This window comes from Salmo trutta, chromosome 15, assembly GCF_901001165.1.
Source record: "Salmo trutta chromosome 15, fSalTru1.1, whole genome shotgun sequence".
Lineage (NCBI taxonomy): Eukaryota > Metazoa > Chordata > Actinopteri > Salmoniformes > Salmonidae > Salmo > Salmo trutta.
In genome coordinates this window covers 23,615,308-23,640,491 of record NC_042971.1, presented here as the reverse complement: position 1 = coordinate 23,640,491, position 25,184 = coordinate 23,615,308, and the positions used below count along the sequence as shown (strand labels likewise).

General features: G+C 41.6%; 1 protein-coding gene across 2 annotated transcripts; it reads right to left on the bottom strand.

Moving 5' to 3' along the window:
• Window positions 1-1,935: 1,935 nt before the first annotated feature.
• LOC115148661 (hypoxia up-regulated protein 1) lies at window positions 1,936-25,151 on the bottom strand. 2 transcript variants are annotated; one of them, XM_029690753.1, is made up of 25 exons: window positions 24,867-25,147; window positions 20,766-20,838; window positions 20,247-20,340; window positions 19,849-19,927; window positions 19,547-19,701; window positions 18,685-18,761; window positions 18,400-18,581; window positions 18,141-18,256; window positions 16,339-16,525; window positions 15,808-15,942; window positions 13,552-13,634; window positions 10,307-10,439; window positions 9,944-10,128; window positions 8,350-8,488; window positions 7,867-7,918; window positions 7,192-7,268; window positions 6,944-7,078; window positions 6,292-6,473; window positions 5,949-6,036; window positions 5,560-5,816; window positions 4,859-4,943; window positions 4,398-4,653; window positions 4,001-4,105; window positions 3,585-3,689; window positions 1,936-3,296 (listed from the first exon to the last, which is right to left on the bottom strand). In XM_029690753.1, the coding sequence occupies exons 2-25, from the start codon at window positions 20,830-20,832 to the stop codon at window positions 3,247-3,249; spliced, it is 3,024 nt and encodes a 1,007-aa protein (XP_029546613.1). In that variant the 5' UTR covers window positions 20,833-20,838; window positions 24,867-25,147; the 3' UTR covers window positions 1,936-3,246. The 2 variants fall into 2 exon arrangements, with proteins under 2 accessions (XP_029546613.1, XP_029546614.1); XM_029690754.1 differs by lacking the exon at window positions 3,585-3,689 and having other exon boundaries at window positions 24,867-25,151.
• Window positions 25,152-25,184: the final 33 nt, after the last annotated feature.

The following is a 25,184-nucleotide window of genomic DNA, read 5'->3' as shown; positions in this document are numbered from 1 at the left end:
TTTTCCCCAAGGTCGTTTGCACTCTGAAGCAGGTTCTCATCAAGGATCTGCCTGTGTTTGCATCCATTCATTGTTTCCTCTAACTTTACCAGTCTCCCAGTCCCTGCTGCTGAAACGCATCCCCGAAGCATGATGCTTCCACACCCATACTTCATGGTAGGGATGGTGTTAGATGGGTGATGAGCTGTGCCTGGTTTTCTCCAGACATAGCACTTTGCATTCTGGCCAAGGAGTTAAATTTGTCTAATCAGACAACAGAATCTTATGCCGTATGCTCAGTCTTTCACATGCTGTCTTGTGACATTTTCTCAGGAGTGGCTTCCGTCTGGCCACTCTCCCATAAAGCCTAGATTGGTGAAGTGCTATAGAGACTGTTGTGCTTCTGACTGGTTCTCCCATCTCAGCCAAGGAACGCTTTAGTTCTGCCAGAGTGGTCATTGGGTATCTTGGTCACCTCCCTGACCAAGGTCCTTCTTGCACGATTGCTCAGTTTGTCAGACAGCCAGGTGGACTCCAATCAGGTTGTAGTGATGACTGAAGGATGATCAAAGGAATTGGATGCACCTGAGCTCAATTTGCAGTGTCATAGCAAACGGGTGTGAATATGTAAATGAGAGTTCCGCATTTCATTTTCAATACATTCACAAAAATGTCTAAAAAAAAATGTTTCACTGTCATTATGGGGTAGTGTAGATGGTTGAGAAAAGTAATCCATTTTTATTTCAGGCTGTAACACAAAATGTGGATTAAGTCAAGGAGTATGAATACTTTCTGAAGGCAATGCATGTTGAAAATAGACACTGCAACCTTTTCCCAAGATTGAGTACTTTATATTTTAATTTCAAAGGATATATTACTAAAGTTGTGTCAAAAAACAACTCTTAGTTTAGTCTTTTCTCTGAACCTGTGTCCTCTTGGCAGTTGCTGAGCAGTCGGGGAAAACATGAATCTGTGCAGGGGGTTGCCATAGCAGCAGAGGTTGTTGGTGCACTCTATGGTAGTAGCCTTTATGTCATACTGGATCGTTGAGCTAAGGACCATTAGAGCCATGTCGAAGACAACACTACACAATTGACAGTTGGAGGATACTCTTAAGGTGGTTTCCTTTCCTAAGTCCTAGTTATTATGCTCACTGACCTAAAGGACTAGGTGGATTAGTACAATCTGGCAATAAATTAGCGTACCAGTTGACTATATTGCTTTCATCCACACAGCTTATTCAAGGAAATAGCACATGGACAAGGATTTCACCTTTAGTTTTGGGACATGGGCATGGCTGGCTGGTCTAAACATGTCTAGGCTACTAGCCCTTGAGGAGACAGGAAGGTTTTTAAAGTCCAAAAGATGACTGGCAAATTTCAGGCTGAAATACAAATGCTTATCCATATAAATATATTTGTAACCTGCACATAGAGCACTGCATGTTTAAATAGTTAATTTCCATTTTAAGGCAATTAAAGTCTGGTATTGTTATTGGAATTAAGGGTTCTCTTTGTTTTAGTGACAAGTGTCAATGGATGCTATACAATATCTAGTATAACCACAATAATATAACCAAATGTCACAATTCAAAATGACATGTGTATTAGGGTTTCAAGGTCTCCTTTTTGATGCAGTCCATCAAATCATATTTACGTGTTATACAGCTGTCTTTTCCTTAAATGTTCCAGTCTTTACAGATACCGGTGTATAAGACCATACTCAAACACTTCACATCTTTTATACAAGTGAAATAGAAATTATGGTCAATTTTTCTTCATAATCTGTCCTGCTGCTCTTCAAATTTGGGTCAATTACATATTCACACAGACGAATCTGGAATTGAAACGCAATGAAACGGAGAGAAATCATTACTTGATATACAGAATAAACCCTAGCAGAGTTTCAACAGTACATTTGAATATGATAGATGAGGCGGGTCTTCAAATACACAGCTTATTTTTAGACATGGATTGAGAGAAAAAAACAAACATTTTTTTAAACTATTAACAGTTTAGAAAAGCGTCGGCATCTCCCAATCCCGTTTTATTTAGTTTATTCCCCCCTCCTCACAAACCATCTGAGGTGATGCAAAGAACAGGAACCACACACACTCCTCTGGTAGAGATTCAAGCAGCTTGAGACATGGCTACCATCTGCTTATTCTTCAGTCAGTGCAACAGTTGAGCAGCCCTCAAATTCATACTTCCAGCCATACAAAGACCAGGGTTGTGCTCAGTAGGGTACAGTGTAACAAAACATTATGGAACAGAATGATAATCAATGCCGTTGTATTTTTTCACCTACTGAACACAACCCATGGCAGGCCCAAAACTGCACTTTGGTAATTGAAGTAAGTTTACCTAACTGTATTGGAGTACAATTTATAGAGAAACTACAAATCAAGATGGATGTACTTCAGTGAAAAATGTTTCCCTCAAGCTAATTCATTGATGAATTGTCAGAAGACCATGGCAAGAGGGTTCTGAAAAGCATAAATACAGATTTTTTACACCTATGAACACATTTAACGACTGGTCATCAGTAATATTTGGATGACAAATCAATTCCCCCTTTGTAGCATATTGTACACACACACAGATTGTTTATGAGCCATAATACAAGGTATTAAATAAAGGAATTCAATATTCAAAATGCAACTAAAACCCATTCCATTTCCCAAGAGGAGTATACATTAGCTCCAGCCCCTTTGATATATTTCTCAACAACCACACAATGAAAACCCACAAAAAAATAAATGAACGCAAGATTTGCTATGAGAAAACATAAGCCTGCTTGAGAGGTCAACTCACAACCCTTCCTGATCATAGAAAGCGACAAACGATGCAATTCAGAGTTCCAGTGGAGGAAACATTAGTCCTACCAAAACACTTCTGTTCTATGCAGGGCAAATATACAGTTGTCCAAGTAGTTGTTTGCATGTGGGAAAGTATGCCTAAACCTGTAGGATAGTAGAATACAAACTTGAAGTCATGTCAGTTCATTCGCTGGTTATTCCAGGCTTCGTCAGCGCTCCTTGCTCATGTCAGTAAGGGGGAAAGATGTTCGGCCGCCGAGGGGGATGAAGGTGAACAGAAAGTGAGAACGAGAGGTAGGTAGTGGGAAAACACAGTTCAAGAAGTCTGAGCTGATCCAATGACTTTACAGTTTTCAAAATAAAAGGCTGGAAAAACAAAACCCCAAAAATATGTAGGAAACAATTAAACATTGTCAATAAATACAATGACATTTCTTTAGTTCCAGCTGTTATAACTCATCCCCTATGTGGTTTTCTGACTGGTTTTTCTCTGTTGGTTCTGAAAATTGGAAGGAGGAATATAATATTACACTCAAATATGTAGCAGCACAGTATTACAAATATGACCAGGTATAAAACCAAAATAAAGACTATAGGACAAGACAACTAAAATGCCCTTCCTTTTCATAGTTGCAGACAGTTGCTCTTGCTTGAATGGTATGCCCAATTCTTTTCCTTTCCATCAGATGCCCACGTATGTAGCGAGACATTGTAAAGGCAACTGGGTGCCAATTCACACACCCAAAAAGGTAGTTTCTATGGCAGACACTTCCTATGACAGACGTACCTGTACTTGCAGTTTTATCTGTAGGCTGTGATTGGCTGGACGAGTCTGTGTTCTGTCCAGTGGGCTCTTTGATGGGCGGTTCCTCTTGCTGCACCTCAGCGCCCTCTGTTGAATGAAAAATGTAGCCAATGAAAAGAGGGGACTGATCAGTGATCAGAATTTTTTAAAAGGGATCATTGACAAGGTCACACATGTGAAGTCTGCAAAAACACTTCCTTTGCAAATGGCATTCATTACAGATGAAACACATTGCTGAGGAACCCTTCATTACGTACCAAACAGAAGAAAAATGGTCAAACAGGGAGGAACTACCTGGATTTGTCCAATAAATGCTCCATAACCTTTTGCTACGTGTGCCTTACTGAACACGACCATATTACATACATTCTATGGCAGACTTCCTATGACAGACATACCTGTACTTGCAGTTTTATCTGTAGGCTGTGATTGGCTGGGTGAGTCTGTGTTCTGTCCAGTGGGCTCTTTGATGGGCGGTTCCTCTTGTGGCACCTCAGCGCCCTCTGTTGAATGACAACAAATGCCGCCAATGAAAAGTGGACTGATTACATTTGTCTAAGGGATCATTGATAAGATATCACACGTCATGTGAACAAGTCTGCAAATGACATTCATTGCTGAGGAACCCCCTTCATTACATACCAAACAGGAGAAAACTTACTAAAACAGGGAGGGACTACCTACAGTCCATACACTCAAATTAGTTTCGAAATGTTTTGCTACAGTGTGCCCGACCTCTATATAGGAAGCACATGTTCCATAACAGAAATGTGTTGGTTTTCCCTGCTTCCCCACCTTCGTCTTTGGTCTCCTCCTTGGGAAGTATGACTTTCTCTTCCATTTTGCTGCTGTTGGCCTTGCTGCTGCTGCTCTCTGAGGTGGTGCTGTTATTGACCTTTGGCTTGGGCTTGGCAAACTTGGCCTTGTTCAGCAAGTAGTTTACCTCGCGGTCCAGCAAAGCCCACTTGGACTCTATTTCTTTGGACAACAGCACAGGCCGCTCCGTGGGAGAACTCTTCTCCTGCTCAGCTACTGTGTTGTTCTTCCACGTCTGTGGAAGAGGGGGAGGTATTGGCGGTTAAAATTTAAAAAAAATAAAAGATTACAACAAACGATGGCACTCAAAGTGAAACACTTCCATATAGATTGTTTTGAACAACGTCATCTCAAATTTGAGCAATAATTGTTAATCAAAATAATATAATTTGACAAATGCGCTGAGTAAAACAAAGTTGACTTTATGAAACATTACATACAGTGGTCTCGTTGATTACTTTTTCCAACGTCTTCAGCTCCACATCAGTGAAGATTCGGTCATCCTCTGGTTCAAGTTTGGCGCTCCTTAAGGAAAAACCACAGAAGACCCATGTCAAATGGATGCATTGTACATCTCATGATTCACCTCTAAAATGTTAAACTCTGAAGCTAAGCAGGGTCGGTCCTGACCGGTCGCTGGATGGGAAACCAGATGCTGCCGAAATGGTGTTAGAGGGCCAGTAGGGGTCCCTCTTTCCTCTGGTCTAAAGAAAGACTCCAAATTCCCCAATCTGGCCACCTAATCATCCCCAGCTTCCAATTGGTTAATTCATCTTTAACTCTTCCCCAGGTCGTTGCTGTAAAAGAGATTGTTTTCAGGCAAGGCACTGCAGCTCAGTGCTAGAGGTGTCACTACAGACCCTAGTTCAATCCGGGGCTGTATCACAACCGGCTGTGAGTCCCATAGAGCAGCGCACAATTTGCCCAGCATCGTCCGGGTTAGGGGAGGGTTTGGCCAGGGTAGGCCGTCATTGTAAAATAAGAATGTTCCTAACCGACTTGCCTAGTTAAATAAAAACTTAGCTGGTAAAATAAGGGTAAATAAACAGATCTTGGGTCAGTTTTTCCATTTTCCATTCCAGGTTATGAATGGTGAAGGGGAAGCCGATCCTAGATCTCTAACAGAGCTGCTTTGACCCACCTGAGGAAGAAGCTGGAGCTGTTGAGCGTGCTCTCAAGGGTGGCCAGGTGGCCAGGCCACTTCCTGCGCTCTTCCACGCGGAAGAACATGGCCTTGCACAGCTTCCTGAGATCCTGCAGCTTCTCCTGCAACTCCTTGGTGGATGCAGAGTAGCCATCCTCATCCAGCCAGGCCGACACCTGACTCAGCTTGGCCATGATGGCTTCCTTCTCTTCCTCCAACACCACCGCCTGGTACTCCTCCTGGTACATCTTGTCCTAATGGAGGGGGGAGAGAATAAAGGAGGGGGGAGGGTAGGCTTTATATATACACACACTCACACTTGTGTGAGAGCCAGAGCGCCCGACAGAGAATATACTGATGTTGTACTGTAAAGGTACTGTTCTAACCTGGGTCTCAAAAAGGAATGCCTCGAGGCTGTTCAGTGTCTTCTCCCTCTCCTGCTTCTCCAGGTCTCTATCAGTCAGGTCTTGGAGCCTGACAGGAAGAAAACAAAAACATTATTGCAGCGAATTTGGAGGTAACATGGACTCAAACCTGGGTCTATGCGTCTGTCAAATAACTTAGCCATTACACCAACAGATTCAAAACCTCTGAAGTCACAAGATGTTTGACAAGTCACAACGCTACATCAATATCGGCATTATTATAGCTTGAAAAATCTATTTTCAACAACCCCGCCCTGCACATTTGAGCCCATCTAAAATGTCAGAAAGAAAGAGCGACACACACTTCTTGTTTGAGGTGGCGATGGCTTCGAAATTAGGGTTAAGGATGTCTTTCACTTGGAGCTCCACTGCGACATTCTCAGAGATCTTGATTTTCTTCTGAGGCTTGGCTTTCTTCTCGGCCTCAGTCTTTGCTGCTTCCTCTGTAATTTTCGCTTCTCCAGATTTGGCTCCTTCCTTTTCATCCTGTTCAGTAAAATAAAATATTTAATAGTTCATGGAAATTTGGTTTATTCAAGAGAGCCTCATTTACATTACGGTAATGGCAGTTATTTAGTGTTCAAGTCAAACGGAGAATGAGAAATCCTTCATGTGAGTTTAGTATACACCCCCCCCACTCATCTGCTTTATTGACAACATTCTCTTACCAAACATTCCATTCAACATTAACATTTTGGAAAGTTCATTAAACAAAAGGACTGAATACACCCCAGGGCTGAGCTAAACAAACCAGGGCCACATTTAGAAGGAAAACATTGTGGAATGTTGCAGATATGTCATGAATAGAGCTGTCCGGATTCCTTAAACATGCCAGAGGCATTTTTGTTCTCCATATTTCCATCTGAATATTCCACAATGTGGAAATAGGCACAGCTGAGCTAGGCCCAGCTACATCCCAGGCATTTATGTGGAATCCAACTGAGCCAAGCTCTTACCTGAGGGTCAGCCTTACGGTCTACTCCCTCAGTCTTCTCCTGGGTTGGGGCCACCTTCTCCTCAGGCTCCTGCTTCTCTTCCTGGGGAGCAGCCTCCTCCTGCTCCTTCACAGACTCCGGATGAACCTCCTCATCCTGGATTCAGAGACAATAGGGGAGAGGCAGAGAGAGTTAGATAGCCATGAACTAGTGTTAAGGAGCAACTCTGGTGCTTGTTACATTAGGATGGTAACTGAGTCAAGGGTTACCTGAACTGGTTCCGTCACATTTGCGTTGGGTTCTGAGGATCCCCCTCCAAACAGGCTGGAAATTGTATTTCCCAGTTCTGACAAGTCAAAAGAGACTGAATTAAGAAATGGAAGCGACTGATTTAGAGCTGGGACAAAAACCTGAAAACGATCGACATGACCATACAGATCCTTTAATCGCAGGCGTTTTGCTGATATAGTTCATGGCCTATACTAGAGAAATGTGAAGCTTGAAATTAAATAAGTATGCTAATATGGGTGATATTGAATTTGACAATTGATGGCCACAACCAAACTAGTAATTCAAAAGGCAAACTTTTTGCAGGTGCATGGCAACAATTGAACAAGATGAGGGAGAAACGAAAACCGCACACTGCTCTTGATACTATCACTGATCTTTAATAAGCTTACATGTTGGCCTCACGGCCTTCGTCAGAGCCGATACGTAAGCTTAAAGATCAGTGATACTATCAAGAGCAGTGTGCGGTTTCTTTTTCATACAACCAAACTAGTAACAATATTTCAAAAGATCATTTAAAAAGTGATGCACATTAATGTTATAAACTTATCGTTCTCGCATCAATTCAGGCAAATTTTGTCTGTCGCCCACATCTATGATTTTGACTAAAGGGGTGATCAGATGTCCCATGATCACAATGTTAGCATAAAACCCACTTGTCAGAGTAGACTCCTCCTCCTCCACAATGGTCTCAAAGACAGACTCCACCTGAAGAAAACAACTTAGTTCAAGCGATAGGTTAAATAAAAACAGAGTTAAAACACCACAGGCTAATGTTAACGTCGATTACCCCAAAACAATAGAGTTCAATAGTGTCTAAATCAACTCAAAATAACTTCAAACCAAGCCAATTTCAATTGAGTTTATGTGGGTAGATTTAGGTATTACAAACCTCAGAGATGGAAACACGATGAGAACGTAGGTTTTACATTTAAGTCAATTGCGTTAAACCTTTAATGTAAAAATAAAATATTATTTTGATGTATTTTGCAACCATCTTGAAAATGTAAAAAGCCTGATGTGTTTTGTATTTGAGGTTTAGTTGTACTTCCAGAGAGGAGCTCCATAAGCATTAGAGGATTGCACTGACCATAGAGTTCATATAATTCACATTTGATAAGTAATTATATGGTACTCACCCGGTCCAGGAGGAGCATGCCACTCTCATCCATGTTGAAGTGGGCCTTGATGCCCTTGGACTCAGCACCTGTGTGCTTCTGGAAGCTGCTGCCCACCCCAGACAGCTGCACTGTGGTCAGGTTGAGAGAGCCAAAGACACTGGTGGAAGAAAGGAATGAGATTTTTTATTTACAATTAAAATCAGACCCCTCCAAGTTTATGCAACATGTAAGTTGCAGGTAAGTCACTTCCATTACAATTAAATTCAACACAGCTTTATTTGTCCCCTTAGTGTCTATAGCCCTAATATAAAATGGCCTAACGCTGCTATAGCATATCCTTAATTTTCCAGGCGGTCTACATAAAACATTTGCAGACCTTGCCATTTAGCCGTGTTGGCTCACAGAGGGGGGTAAATCTATGGGCCGATTTCCTGGACACAGACTAAATCAAATCCTAAGCAAAAAAAAAAAGTAATGTATTCTCCATTGGACCACTTCTTCACACATACACCCTTCCTTATGCCTTATCTGAAACTCAAGCTACTATACATTTGCAGATGATCCTACAATTTATACAGCAAGACGAGCAAGCTTTACAAGTTGATCCTGGAAATAATAAATAATTGTTTTGAACACCAAGAAAACCAAGTTTATGTTGGTCTGTTCCACCAGCGAAAGGCCAACATGCATGGGATACAATTAAGTATTGGGGGGAACCACAAATTGAGGAAGTGTCAGAAACCAAACTACTACAGGTGCAGCAAGACAACTGCTTGTTTTTTAAAAAAAACTCATGTAAAAAAAATATATTCAAACTGCATGCATGATCAGAAGGATAGCTACATATTTACCGGGAAAGATTCAGCAAACAACCCAAGCATTAATTGGGAGTCAGGTGAACTACTGTTCTGTGGTCTGGGGACATGCATCAGCAAGTGACATTAGGAGGCTGCAACTCACACAGAACAAAGCAACAAGGATTGTTTTAAGGTGGAGATATGGTTCTTGTGTTGTAGTCATGCTCAGTGCGCTTGGTTGGTCATCAATCAAGAATTAAAAAACTTTCTTATTTTATTTCACAATATACACCATTTAAAACAGCCAAACTCTATTCACAACAGTATTCAGTTGGTAAGAGACAGACATTCAGTAAAGACTAGGAATAGATTGTCCACCATCTATGTTTTATCCACACAGAAGAGAAATAGGCAAAAGAACATTATGATTTAGAGCAATAAAGAAATGGAATAACTTCTGAGCAAACCAGAAACCTTCCAATATAAATTCAAACAATACTTTACAACCATTTCATTTGGAAGGTTCTGCAGGACAATGGTAGATGATGGAATCAAACTAATTTCAGAATGTTTTTATCTGGTCAATATGTCAGTGTTTTATGTCAGTGTGTTGTATGTGAAAATGTGATATTATAAATTGTATTTTAATGTTTAAGGACTTGTGGAAGATTAGTCCAAATGAAGACTAAAACAGATCCTAATAAAATAAAATCCATTCAGCATGCTTTAGTCCATGCCTAGGCTTAATCTATGTTCAGGAAACTGGACCTAAATTCCTACCAATTAAACCCAACCTTATTTTGTGTGGTGTTCACCTGAGGTCTTCCTGGCCCAGGAAACTGAGATCTCCGTAGTTGATGTGGAAGGCAAAGTCGTCAGTGTAGCAGTTGAAGGTGATGACCTTGCGCATGGGGTAGGAGGTCATCCTCTGGAACAGAATACGCTTTTTGTGCTTCAGGCTCCTGGAGCCATCCTCCTCCACCTCCCTTGTGAACTCCACCTGGAGAGTGAGAGAAACAAATACAGCTATATGCTACAATCCAACATGAATGTAAAAGATGAGAACCATATGACATGCAGTAGTGGTACTTAGCTTTTACATTCATTTTGGATTGAGGCAATTCAATTTTTTTTTTTTTAAGGGGTGGGTTTCAATGTTAAAGAATGGGCTGTGTTACCTGGATGGGGAAAACGGTTGCCTCTATAACCAGGAAGGGTTGGACTTTGAAGGCCTTGCTGAGGGCAGCGGCCTTGTACACAGCCCCCATGGCTGCAGCCTCATCTGCGTTGAGGTTCTTCCCTAGCTCCTCTCTACACACAGAGTCAGGTCAAAGTGAAATTTCACTCTAAAAAAACAAGGTTGGCCAGATACTTTTTCAGACCTCAAAAGCAGTCAAATGGTTTGTATATCAAACTACATGCCTCAACCAATGTTCCTTCGAAGCTGCGGCATAGCCCAAGACTGCCGTGCAGCTCCCCGGGACTACCGCAGAATGGAGAGGCACACGAGAACTTCAATCAACTTTCTAGAGTTTAACCAGTTAGTTAACACCATCAACATTTCCCTTTACTGCGGCAATTGTGATCAAAGCAATAGCCACGTTCAATGCAACATAATGTAACAAAACAAACTACGCAAGAGATTTCGCTGTAGGCAGACCGCATTGGAGTAGGATGCTATTGCGCCCGTACGCTACACAGACCGGTACAGCATAACCAATCAGAGCTGCAGTAGGCCTATATGCAAATAGACCATTGCCATATACAGATCTGTGACATTTTTTGAAGTGGACTGTTTACATGAGTAGATGTGCTTGTTTGTATATCAAAGCAAGAGCTACACGTGCACACATTTTATTAATATCCTTCGCTAGTTAGTGAATTATTAGCCCAGTTAAAGCCAATTTCTAGTCAGAAATAGGGGTGTCATTACTTCATACAAGAGCACAACACAAGTACATTTCTAGACATCGTTGAAAAGCAAGTCAAGTATAGAGCTTTTTTTGGTCTTAAAAAAAGGGTCTGTTGTATTTTGTGGCAGGCTTGAATAAGCTAAGTAGCCAATAGGCAGATGGTAGCATCATTTGTCTGATTCTTTATAATAAATGGTACGAGAACAATGTAAAGTGGTTTCTTGCATCAACCACCACATTTTCAGTCACCTTGTCTGAAGGACAACTAGATAACAGGTCAATGTCAAGCCCTGCATGTTTCTTTCAAAATTCTCATGGAATGTAGGCCTACATTGAACACCACACATTGGCTGCAACAATAGGCTGAATGATAGAACTGCCATTTCGATGTTAGTGTTATGGGATGCATTTTCTCCATTGTTTTATGGTAGGCCACTCTGGTACAGTGGCTTGCGAAAGTATTCACCCCCCCTTGGCATTTTTCCTATTTTGTTGCCTCACAACCTGGAAGTTTGTATCATTTGATTTACACATGCCTACTACCACTTTGAAGATGCAAAATATTTTCTCTTGTGAAACAGACAAGAAATAGAAAAGAAACACAGAACTTGAGCATGCATAACTATTCACCCCCCAAAGTCAATACTTTGTAGAGCCACCTTTTGCAGCAATTACAGCTGCAAGTCTCTTGGGGTATGTCTATAAGCTTGGCACATCTAGCCACGGGGATTTTTGCCCATTCAAGGCAAAACTGCTACAGCTCATTAAAGTTGGATAGGTTCCGCTGGTGTACAGCAATCTTTAAGTCACACCACAGATTCTCAATTGGATTGAGGTCTGGGCTTGGACGAGGCCATTCCAAGACATTTAAATGTTTCCCCTTAAACCGCTCGAGTGTTGCTTTAGCAGTATGCTTAGGGTCATTGTCCTGCTGGAAGGTGAACCTCTGTCCCAGTCTCAAATTTCTTCGAGACGGAAACCGGTTTCCCTCAAGAAATTCCCTGTATTTGGAGACATCCATCATTCCTTCAATTCTGAACAGTTTCCCAGTCCCTGCCAATGAAAAACATCCCCACAGCATGATGCTGCCACCACGCTTCGCTGTGGGGATGGTATTCTCAGGGTGATGTGTTCAGTTTCCTTGGACAAAAAAGCTAAATTTTAGTCTCATCTGACCAGATGCCACTTCTTCCATATGTTTGGGGAGTCTCCCACATGCCTTTTGGCAAACACCAAATGTGTTTGCTAATTTTTTTCTATAAGCAATGGCTTTTTCTAGCCACTCTCCCATAAAGCCCAGCTCTGTGGAGTGTATGACTTAGTGGTCCTTTGGACAGATACTCTAATCTCCGCTGTGGAACTTGAGCTCCTTCCGGGTTATATTTGGTCTCTTCGTTGCCTCTGATTAATGCCCTCCTTGCTTGGTCTGAGTTTGTGGGTGGCCCTCTCTTGGCAGGTTTGTTGTGGTGCCATATTCTTTCCATTTAAATGGTGCTCTGTGGGACATTCAAAGGTTCAGGTATTTTTTTATAACCCAACACTGACCTGTACTTCTCCACAACTTTGTCCCTGACCTGTTTGGAGAGCTCCTTGGTCTTCATGGTGCCGCCCCAGACTCTGGGGCTTTTCAAAACAGGTGCACGCATATACACATACTCAGATCATGTGACACTTAAGTCCACATGTGTGCAATCTAACTAATGCGACTTCTGAAGGTAATTGGTTTCACCTAATCTTATTTAGGGGATTCATAGCAAAGGGGGTGAATACATATGCACACAACTTTATTTTGTAGCATTTCTTCAAGTATTTTTTTTTCTCTCACCAATTTGGACTATTTTGTGTATGTCCATTACATGAAATCCAAATAAAAATCAATTTCAATTACTGGTTGTAATGCAACAAAAATAGGATATACGCCAAGAGGGATGAATACTTTTGCAAGGCACTGTAGGCCTAATACATTATGATCAAATAGCCATAGTAGCCTACTTGGCAACTTAAAACTTAAAGCAGGCACAGCCGGAAGTTGCACAGAATTTTCACAACGTTCAAGTTCACGCTCAGCAGACCTGCAATTTCCTTAGTGCCCAAATTTAAGGGAACATTGGCCTCAACTCCAAATAGATATAAAAAAACATTTTCATATTAATTTGCAATTAAGGCATATCTAGCTGATCTTCACGACAAATGGTGTACACCTTAGTCTAATTTCTATTTCAGGTCCCAAAACACCTGGCAAAGTTCTGATTTTGGGTCTAACTATGCCTTTTCATCCCAGATGGAGCATTTCCAACATGTGAGTTACATACCATCACTCCAGTAGATACTACCTGTGACACTTTCAGGTGAAGCACTTACTTTATTCTTTTGTGTTCCATTGTCTAGGGAGGTTTGTTTTGAATATGACATCTTACAGCCAAAACCCTGGACAATAGGGAGCATTCTATGTCCCTCATGTAGTGTAGAGCCCCAGGTATTGACAGTGTCAAGTGAAACTGTTGACATACTTCCCAACGGCTTTGAGCAGCACTTCTTGCACCTTAGGCACTCGGGTGGAGCCACCCACAAGGATCACCTGCTCGATCTCATCCTGTTGGAAGACAATGTTGGAAGATATACTTACAGTATTTGCAAATAAACAAACGTGTTAGATAATCTCTGTAGAAATCTGAAGGCTTGACATGCTGAAACATGTCAAGAGTTTAACCCCGTAAGGTCAATGTCCACGCCCTCGTGGCAATCTAATTAGCAGAATACAACAATCCCATAAAAATCTTGTCAGTTTAAGCTAGAAATATTTTTTTTGCATTGGATGTGTCTCAATCCACCACATCCGCCTGTCGCACTTCCATATCAGCAGTGTTCGTCAGGCTATGAGACATCCCGCAAATCAGTCTGACAAAATAGTCTGTAGCGTCCAAACGGGTTGGCCTACAAACTACCGAACAAAAATATAAAAAGCAACATGTAAAGCGTTGGTCGCATATTTCAAAAAAAGATCCCTAAAATGTGCCACACAAAGCTTATTTCTCTCAATGTTATGCAAAAATGTGTTTATATCCCTGTTTGTGTCACAAAACACAATCTCAAATTTTGAGAGAGCGTGCAATTTGCATGCTGACTGCAGGAATGTCCAACGGAGCAGTCGCCAGAGAATTGAATGTTAATTTCTCTAACATAAGCCGCCTCCGTTTTCGAGCAATTGGCAGTACGTCCAACCGGCCTCATCTGCCGACCACGTATAACCACACCAGCTCAGGACCTCCACATCCGGCTTCACCTGCGGGATCGTTTGAGACCAGCCACAGACAGCTGATGAAACTGAGTATTTTTGTCTGTAATTAGAGAATCTGTCAGTATGTCCAACTGGCCTAACAACCACAGACCATGTGTACAGCATTGTGTGGGCGAGCGGTTTGCCCCATGGTGGCGGTGGGGTTATGGTATGGGCAGGCATAAGCTATGGACAATAAACACAACTGCATTTTAAATCGACGGCAATTTGAATGCACAGAGATACCGTGACTAGATCCTGAGGCCCATTGTTGTGCCCTTAATCCACAGATTATGCATATGTGACCAACATATGCATATCTGTATTCCTAGTAATCAGAAATCCACAGATTAGGGCCCAATACATTTATTCAATTGACTGATTTCCTTATATGAACTAAACTCTAATTAAAATAGTTGAGTTTATATTTTTGTTCGGTATATTATGACCCTCTATGGAAAGTTGACCGTTTTTCCTCATCTGATGTCGGTACAGCCGATCTGCGAAGTTCTGTCTGTAGCGTCAAAACAGTTTGGGCTACACACTAATATGACCCCTCTTTGCAAAGGTGAGACTCAAACACGTTGGTTGTTTTGCTCTAGGACGCCCACAGGCCTCACAAGACTCTCCTGAAGGTCACCTGGTACCAGTTGAAAAAAAAAAAAAAATGAATGGAAGTATATGGAGACTTTAGTGCCAAAATTAAGGGGTAAAAAAATCTGTTTCCCAATCTGTCATCTCAGATCGACGACACTTCAGAACAAAAATCCTTTAGTCCCCCCCCCCCCCCCAAAAAAAAATCTGTTACATTTATTGAATCGGTTATTCGATGCATTTGTATGGGCTGATAGCAGCAAGGCCAAAACTTTTTATTTTGTCCCCAAAAAATGTTTACTTTAATGAGTCTTAAAATTCAAATGATCCTTGGTATGACCTTTAAACAATTTTCTGTAGTTAGTAGAACCCCCCCCCCCCCCCAGCTTAGACTCTTATGGGTTTAAGATATTGTTCCACTGAACATTGCACCAGAAAGGATATTTAATACCAAACCTATATCAAAGTGCAACATTTTGTTCCCATAGACCTCAGGCATCAACTATTCTACTTTAGTTTGATTTTACTACGTAACTGACAGGAAACAGTATTCTCTGAACATCCTAAGGAGCATAGCCATTCCACAATCCAGGGGCTTGGAAAGCTACAGCATGGTCTTTTTGATAATGCTGGTTTTCCTGTGACTTTTCACGCTTTTGTCTGTCGTTTGTACATAAAAAGTCCAAGTCTCCCCAAAATGTAAAATAAAGTTAGTGACTGCTTGACTAAAAGATCAATTGACAAACAAGCGTCATGTTCATTAAGGCACTCAATGGGAAATGTTTCACGGTTTGCAACGGAAATCTAAAAATCTACTTATTGGACAAATCCAGGGCGTCCCTTCCTGTTTAAGTCCATTTGGTGCCTAATGAATGCACAAGCTGCGGTGACTCACCAGCGACATCTCTGCAGAGCTGAGGGCCTCCTGTACAGGGCCAGGCACTCTCTCAAAAAGGTCAGCACACAGGGTCTCAAACTCCACACGGGTCACCTTAGCCTTGAAATCCATGTCATCCAGCAGCCCTTCCACCTGAACAAAGTGAGTGAGTATATTTGGTTTAGATGTACTGTAATACACATCTACAGTAGAACACTATGGGTAACTGTAAAAGTTCAACAACTTTTCCCCAGTTGAATGGGTGCTTACTTTCAGCTCTAACACACCTGACAGAACATCAAAGCATAAGAAACATTACCAAAAAAAGACCATATTTCTCTAAATGTGCAGAACAGTGTAAGACTGGAAGTGACAGGAAATGGAGGGATAAAGAAGCAATGCGATGGCTTCACCTGTGTAATTATTTTACAAGGTTACACATCTACAGTAGAACATTATGGGTGACATGGGAGTAACCGGTAACTACTCTCAACTGCAGCAAAGCTAAGGAGAATGGTGTAAGACTGGGGTCAGCGAAGGTCCTGTCACCTGTGCCATGTATTCGGCGTTAGCGCTCAGCACAGTCTTGAGTCTCTGGGCCTCCTTGAGGAGCTTGGCCATGGCGCGGTGGTTCTCCCTCACGTCCTTCTTGGTCTTCTTCTGCTCGTTGAACAGCGTGGCCAGGTGGTCCTGCAGCCGCAGCTCCATCTCAAAGCCCCCCAGAGAGCGGTCAAACCTGACCGGAGAACATTGTTAGGTTAGGAACATTTGAGAAATGTTCTTGTCATTGCTCCACAATAAGACATTGAAAATACAAATACCTACAGTGAGCTCCGAAAGTATTGGGACAGTGGCACGTTGTTTTGGCTCTGTACGCCAGTACATTGGATTTGAAAAGATACATTGACTATGCGATTAAAGTGCAGACTCATGCTGACCAGACATGTCACAAAATAAATGTAGAAATTCATGTTATTCAATTATTGCACCCACACTGATCGCGCGCACCAACGAGCATCTGCGATGCCAAGGGCTAAAATAGAACTCCTTTCTATTTCTGACGCAGATCACGCTGCAAGTCCTGCCTCTCCCATCTCATTGGTTTATATAAGCAGGTACCCACGTGCCATCTCCTCATTGGTTATACCCACCTGGGTGATTAAAAGACAAAATGTTTTTCCGGTTGTCGTGGTGAAAGTGTAGATGCCAATCACCATATAAGTTCAAAGATGAAAAGGCCTGGAAGGAGGAGAGATGACTAGAAACGATGCGGTTGGCCGTTTTCATGTGTGGATTAACTGTCAGAGTAGAGGACCTTGTGCATTTCAGGTAAAATAACAACTCAATGTTTATATCCCAGGACAAATTAGCTAGCAACAGCAAGCTAGCTAAATAGGACAAATTAGCTAGCAAGTGCAAGCTAACTAGCTAAATTGCCATACATGTTTAATGCTTTTCGACCTGTCCCCAAATTAATGTCATTGGTTCAGAGTTTGTTTTGATATTTTAACCTGCGTGTCGTGATCACATTTGGTATAGGGGGACAAAATAAATGCACAATAGCTCACATGCATTCGGTTTGGGTTCCGTGTAAACTTTAATTTGAGGGTATTTTCAGCCATATCGGATGAACCATTTAGGTATTGGGCCAAATTCACTTATATGGTATATTAAGAAGTTAGGGTTAGGAGCACAAATATCAAACACTGAAGACATGCAAACCTCACCATTACAATAACAGGGTAGGTTAGCATTTTTTTGGGGGATATAATATTTTTGTAATAACATTATTCACGACACATTCAGGATTATCTGTAATCATGGTAGCATCCACATGAATGTCGAAGTGTTTGGAAACATTTAGTTACAATAAAATGACACATTTACAATTCATTTCGATTGGTCACAAAATAATCTTAAACCTAAACAAACAGTAAATGCAAACAAATGTGTCTAGTCAAACTTGATGTGGTAATTGCGTACCATGAATATGAGACCAAATACTTAACTACACAACAGAATTAGTCCCAATTCCTTTGGTTCCCTAAAAAGGGGGGACTACATACAAAAAGTGTTGTAATTTCTAAACAGTTCACCCGATATGGATGAAAAGCCTTAAATTAAAGTGGACAGTCCGCACCTTATCCTCATTTTATCGTTCTAAAGTGCTTGAGTAGAGCCAAAACTTTCTTTTATCACTGTCCCAATACATTTGGAGCTCACTGTATATGGAATGAAAACAAAACTAATGATTAGAGCAGAGTGCTAGGCGTGTGCTTTCCCCAACATCCTGTGTTGCAGAGTGTGTGTGTGTGTGTGTAAAAGTGTGTATACAGGTCTTTTTGTCTCACCCCAATCCTCGTATCTGGAGCTGTGGCTGGGAACCCGACTCTTTCGTTTTGACCGTCTGGTATGTGACGATGGTTGCCGTTGTGCTGCCTGAACCCATGTCATAGAACATTATGTTCTGTAGCGAGAGAACGGGAATATAAGACTAGGGTTACATAAAGCAACTTTTCTGACCCACGAAACAACTTATGAAGCTCATATCAAAGAGACTAAACCTAGTTAAATAAAAAAACGCATGTAAAAGCAGCCTAGTTAGCGCACCTGAGCTGTGCTGTTGATGTCTTTTCTCCTGAAGACGCCGTAGTTGAGCGCCACCGCCATGTTGTCGTTGATGAGCTGAAGGACTTTAACACCTGCCATCTGTGCGGCCTGCAGGACTGCTCTGCGCTCTGCCTGATTGAAAAAGGCCGGGACGGTGATCACTGCATCTTTGATGGGCTGCTCTGTAAGCGAGAGAAATGCATTCAGTAAGGGAGGCTTCAAAATAATTGCACAACATTGTTGAAATAGAGAACCTTTCCCCCTACTACTAGTGAACAGACAAACCTGCAAAGTCCTGAGCAAGTCCACGTGAATAGTTCAAAACCATGCCCAGGAGCTCCTCTGGAGAGTACTGCATTTCTCTGCAGGAAAACAGAGTAGACATTACAGCCAAGCACTTTTCATACATTTTTAACCCCTTTCTCCACCCCAATTTCGTGATATTCAATTGGTAGTTTGTCTTCTCCCATCACCGCAACTCCTGTACAGACTCGGGAGAGGCAAAGGTTGAGAGCCATGCATCCTTCCAAACACGACCCAACCAAGCCGCACTGCTTCTTGACACTGCTCGCTTAACCCAGAAGCCAGCCGCACCAATGTGTCAGAGGAAGCACCGTAGAGCTGGTGACCGAAGTCAGCATGTATGCACCCAGCAGTCACAAGGAGTCGCTAGAGCGTGATGGGACAAGGACATCCCAGGCAGCCAAACCCTCCCCTAACCTGGAAGCTGGGCCAATTGTGCGCCGCCTCATGGGTCTCCCAGTTGCGGCTGGCTGCGACAGCCTGGAATCGAACCTGGATCTGTAGTGACACCTCTAGCACTGCAATGCAGTGCCTTAGACTGCTGCGCCACAGTGCCTTAGAGAAACAAGGCCCCAGAACCAATCACTCTTATCCACAACTACAGCATAGGACATACTGGATCAATGACATTTTAAACAGCCTGTGACAATGTGCTATTTGGGCAGTACACAAAAGGAACGTCGTACACTGACAAACAAGTTAATGGGTCAGCATTCTGCCCCATATCGCTAATGGCCCATAGAAGTCAGTATTATTAGTACTCTTCAACAAATCACTTGGCTCAATCACCTCCTGCTAAACAAAGGAAAAGGGAACCAATGAGAGGAAATCAAAAACGACTTACTCTGAATTGCTAAAGAGAACTGTGCCCCGACTCGCATCTGTCACCAGATGGTGCTCGGGGAAGCGTTTCTGATAGACCGCCACCTGTGGGTTGTCATGCTTCTTGCCAAGGAGGCTCTGAAGATGCCTATAGACAAATTTGGGGTTCTTCACAGACTGCGGGAGAAAGAAAACCAAATCAATGTCAGTGTAGATACTAATTCATGAACTTCATTGATTCCCATGGGGGAGTACAGAGCACTAACTATGATAGACATTTTAAAACATGTGACCTGGTAGGTTATCTATGACAAAGTGCCTTACCACTCCCAATGCACCGTCTCCAAAAAGTCTCTCGTTTTCTTTTAAACACACAGCTACTGACGTTTTCCTCCTGGACTCCCTGTGCAACACAAAGGATAAGACAGACTATTGAAACATGTTAAAGCTTTGAGAATGCTTTTTTCTTAATCTTAATCATGAACTGACCCTTAGTTCTGCCAATTTTCATTCACTATTCAGCACAGGCCCATTTAGATATTGGCATGTTAACATGCATTGTAAACACTTAAGAACAGCTAGCGTACTCACACATTAGCGATGAGTATGATAATTATGAATACTTACCAAACATGAAATGGAATAGGGATTTCTTTCTAAAAGCACAAAGTCCTAAACCCATTGCGATGACATGGCTAGAGAATGAAAATGGCAATACTCACTTGTTTAGAGCAATCTCCATTGGCACGCCAGGTTTTACTATCGCTACTTTCATCCACTCACTGCCCAGGTCAACTGACATGACTGCAACAGAGGCTGTATGGACAAAATAATGGGTATGATTATTCCATTACCTGTACTTTTATAATAACAAAGTGATGATTACAGACTAAGTGAGACAATACTAAAGGTGATTAGCTTCAATAATTTCTCACTGGCTTCAGTGGTATGGTGGCAATGTGAGTGATTAATATCAGTCTTTTGCATCAGTTGACATTGAACTTAAATCAATGTTCATCCGTGCATCAGTAATTTCGTGTAAATAGGTACGAATACAGACAATGCATCATATTGTAATGTGACAGATTAATTATAACCTCTGCACGTGTCCATTTTCTTCTCGCACTCAACATGGAGGCATTCAGATGAACGTTGAAATTTGAATTTGGTGTTAAGCGAATCTGCCAGTGCTTGATGCAGGCAGGTGTCTTGGATGGAATAACCATGTGTAGTGTTAGTACCTGTTTGTGAAGGCAGCAGTGCCAAGACAAGGCAGAAGCGAGCCCATAAAGTCAGCTTCCTCCTCATGGTGACCTGTACACACAAAGCAGAACAAAAACAGATATTCAAACGCTAACAGCAGCCTTCCTGGTGACATGGCAAGTGTGCTGAAGAAAATAATTGGTTGATTATTTTGAGACCTCAAAGATGCATTCTCTTCGACTCGTTTTTTCATCCTGTACAAATCCATTAGCTACAAATGTTGTCATTTGTTTTAGAAGTCTTTTTTGGGGATCGAATATCAATTTGGCAGGTGCTTAACAAATGCGCAAGAACATCGATTTCTCTATACAATGCATATCGCAAATAGTAAAAAGGTTTTCTGTTTCAGAAAGGAAATAGAATGAGCACATCCTCCGGTAGTACATTTTGGTTTTTGGCCTAGCACTACACAGCTGATTAAAATAGCCAACTCATCATCAAGCTTTATTTGAATCAGTGCACCCAGGGGGGCTCCCCAAGACTAGAGCAGGGTTTTCCCAAAATCAGAGTGTTTTCACTCAGGCCCCCCTTCCAGAATTGGGGACATCACACACCCCTCCCACCGCACACTATGTCTTTATGTCTTTCTATGGGCAGAAGTCCTGAACGTGACACATTGTTCACACCCCTCTTGTTGGCGGAGAGAACATTTTTCAAGTTTAAAGCTTATTCCCTGCAGTTCTACACATTATCATGCCTAATGTTTATTTATGTGATATTTCAGTGACTCAAACATTCCAACAAAATCTATAGGCAAAAAAACATTGCTAAAAACAACTGACATGGGCTAGTTCAGCTGGACATTTCTAACAAGTTATAAATAGCTCTAAGGTATGCTATGACTGGCATGAGAAGAGGAACACTGATGCACTACCCAACTTCGAAATAGCACCTTGTGAATTCTACTATTACAACTTGAAAGCCGGGTTGAGCTCCAAAAAACCTTGCGCCCCACAGTTTGGGAACCACTGCTCTACAGCAGCAAGTAAGGTAAAAGGAACATCTCAAAGATGACTCCTGCCCATTCCATCACCTGCACTGTTGAACAGGAGGAGAGGTGAAAGCCAAAGCCTGGTGGTCATACACCATATTGCTTTCACCTACACAAAACTTTTCATACCAGTGCAGATGTAGGAAGTGCACTAGAATATTTAGATAATGCTCTGCCATTCCTCTTCAGCACGAACCCAAACCGGCTGCACGCGTGCGCCATCGTGCATAAATGTATTTTGTCCCCCCACACCAAACGCGATCACGACACGCAGGTTAAAATATCAAAACACTGAACCAATTACGTTAATTTGGGGACTGGTCAAAAAGCATTAACTTGTCAGGGATAGGGTCTAGTTTCCCGAATTACCGCCTGACTGACGTACTCAAAGTAAACTGCCTTTTACTCAAGCCCAGTTCCTAAAACTGTTAAAATAATGTCTGAGACTAACAGAATTGATATGGCAGGCGAAAAACAGAAGAAAAACCAACCAGAATTCTTAATTTTTTTGGGGTCCCAGGCGCCATTGTTCCTATGTAAATCTGTCTCCCAGATTGCAATTCTTATGGCTTCCACTAGGTGTCAAGTCGTTATTCAAGGTTTCAGGCTTGTTTTTTGAATAACAAGCAAGAATTTTGTTTTGGTTAGGAGAGCACCGGTACAATAGTCTTTCAGCACGCGAGGAAGAGGGCGCGCGCTTACTAATTTTGCTTTCCTATTGAACATACTACTTTCCGTATGAAATATTAGTTTATTTACATTTTAGAGTACCTGAGGATTAAATAGAAACATCGTTTGACTTGTTGGGATGAAGTTTAGCAGTAGCTTTTTGGACTGCTTTGTCTGCATGTTGAACGAGTGGATTACTGAAATCGATGGCGCCAACTAAACTGACCTTTTGGGATATAAATAAGGTTTTTATCTAACAAAATGACCATTCATGTTGTAGCTGGGACCCTTGGGATTGCAAACAGAGGAAGATCTTCAAAAGTAAGTGACGTATTTAATCGCCATTTGTGATTTTATGAAGCATGTGCTGGTTGAAAAATATGTTGATGTGGGGCGTCGTCCTCAGACAGTCGCATGGTATGCTTTCGCTGTAAAGCCCATTGTAAATCAGACAGATTTACAAGAATTTATTAAGCTTTTAAATGATAAGATACTTGTATGTTCATGAATGTTTAATATTACGATTATTTATTTTAATTGCGAACACTCCAATTTCACCGGATGTTGTTGGCTTGTGTTCTGCTAGCGGACAGTATGGCAATTTAGCTAGCTAGCTAATGTTTATATCCCAGAACAAATTGAGTTGTTACTTTACCTGAAATGCACAAGGTCCTCTATTCCAACAATTAATCCACACATAAAACAGTCAACCGCATCGTTTCTAGTCATCTCTCCTCCTTCCAAGCTCTCTTTTCTTGACTTTATATTGCGATTGGCAACTTCCATAAATTAGGTGCATTACCGCCACCGACCTCATTCATCTTTCAGTCACCCATGTGGGTATAACCAATGAGGAGCTGGCACGTGGGTACCTGCTTCTATAAACCAATGAGGAGATGGGAGAGGCAGGACTTGCAGCGCGATCCGCGTCACAAATAGAACTGACTTCTATTTCAGCCCTTGGCAATGCAGATGCTCGTTGGCGCGCGCGAGCAGTGTAGGTGCAATAATTGAATAATATAAATTTCTAAATGTATTTTGCAACGCGAGCTGTGTAGTCAGCCTGTAACGGTTCTTCAAACTTCACAATTCCAAACTCGAGTTGGGGACAATATGCCACCTTCACTGTCTAGGTGCATTCAGGCAGTGGTGTAAAGTACTTAAAAACAATTAAAGTACTACTTAAGTCGTTTTTCTGAATATCTGTACTTCACTATTAATATTTTTGACAACTTTTACTTACCTACATTCCTGAGGAAAAGTGTACTTTTTACTCCACACATTTTCCCTGACACCCAAAACTACAAGTTACATTTTGAATGCTTAGCAGGACAGAAATAGTATAATTCACACACTTGTCAACAGAACGTCCCTGGTCATCCCTACTGCCTCTGATCTGGCAGACACACAAAAAACACATGCTTTGTTAGTAAATTATGTCTTTGTGGGAGCCTGCCTCAGGCAATCCGTAAATAAATATTAAGTGGCCATCTGCTTTGCTTAATATAAGGAATTTGAAATGATTTTTACTACTTTAACTTGATACTTAAGTACACTGCAGCAATTACATAAAGTTTCCAAAGTAAAGTATATTTAAAACCAAATACTTTGACTTTCACTGGAGTATAAATAAAGATAACTTAATAGAAAATGACTGAAGCATGATTTTGGGTACTTTTTCTACCACTATTCAGGTAAGTGGATGTTTCATGACTCATGCCCTTTGATCAGTTTAGTTGTGTGACTCAGTTTAGTTGTGTGACTCAGTTTAGTTGTGTGACTCAGTTTAGTTGTGTGACTCAGTTTAGTTGTGTGACTCAGTTTAGTTGTGTGACTCAGTTTAGTTGTGTGACTGTTAATTCAAGTGCTGATGAAAAGTCAGGAAGCATGATGAAAACGTGAGGCAATTATTTTTCTGCCTACGGACTTGGGCACGTTACGCGAAATAAAGGATATAGGCTAGCTAATGTCTATATCAAGTAGAAAACAATAGGCAATCAGCAAGCTAATGGCTTTATAGCATGTAGTTATTAATATTCAAATACATGAGCGTGGAAACTTCTAGCCCCTTCATGGAGCACTGGCGTACAGTATGAATACTACGGACGCCCAGCGCAGGTGATGCCTTGACCATTCATTCAAAAACAAAAAGAAGTCTTGGGTTCTGTAAACGGGTTCCGTCTGCTAGTTAGGTAGCTTACTACAATACAAATAATGCTTTTTAGAAACACTACCTAGAATACACCTTTAAAATCCCTCAACCATTTCATTTGAAATGAGAGACTACGTTAGCAAATAACCAGTAACTAGGACTGCTTCAATGGATCCCATGAACAAAAGTAGTTTCTGGTAATTAGAATATAATGGAAAAACAATTACTTAACTAGTTAGGCACATTGCTGACAGAGCAGAACCTTACCTTCTCCACTCCAGCAGTTCAGTTTTTGAAGCAGACTGGTTTAGACAACAATATGAACAAAATGAAAGCGCACGCCTTTACTTGCAGCGAGCTAAACGGTATTATTTTAGGTGATGCTTCTTACTGTTGGCTTGATCTATTAACTGAAAACCTCTTCGTAGCCACTCTAATAAAGATTTCTTGATTTTTCCCTTGCTATCACCTGCTTGTTCTCGCCATAGGGCCCTGAACGCGGCGTGATCTCATTGGATCCACTCGAGTCGGTCGTCAGTAGTTACCACAGACACAAAGTCATAAACCCCGCCTATTTCTACAATG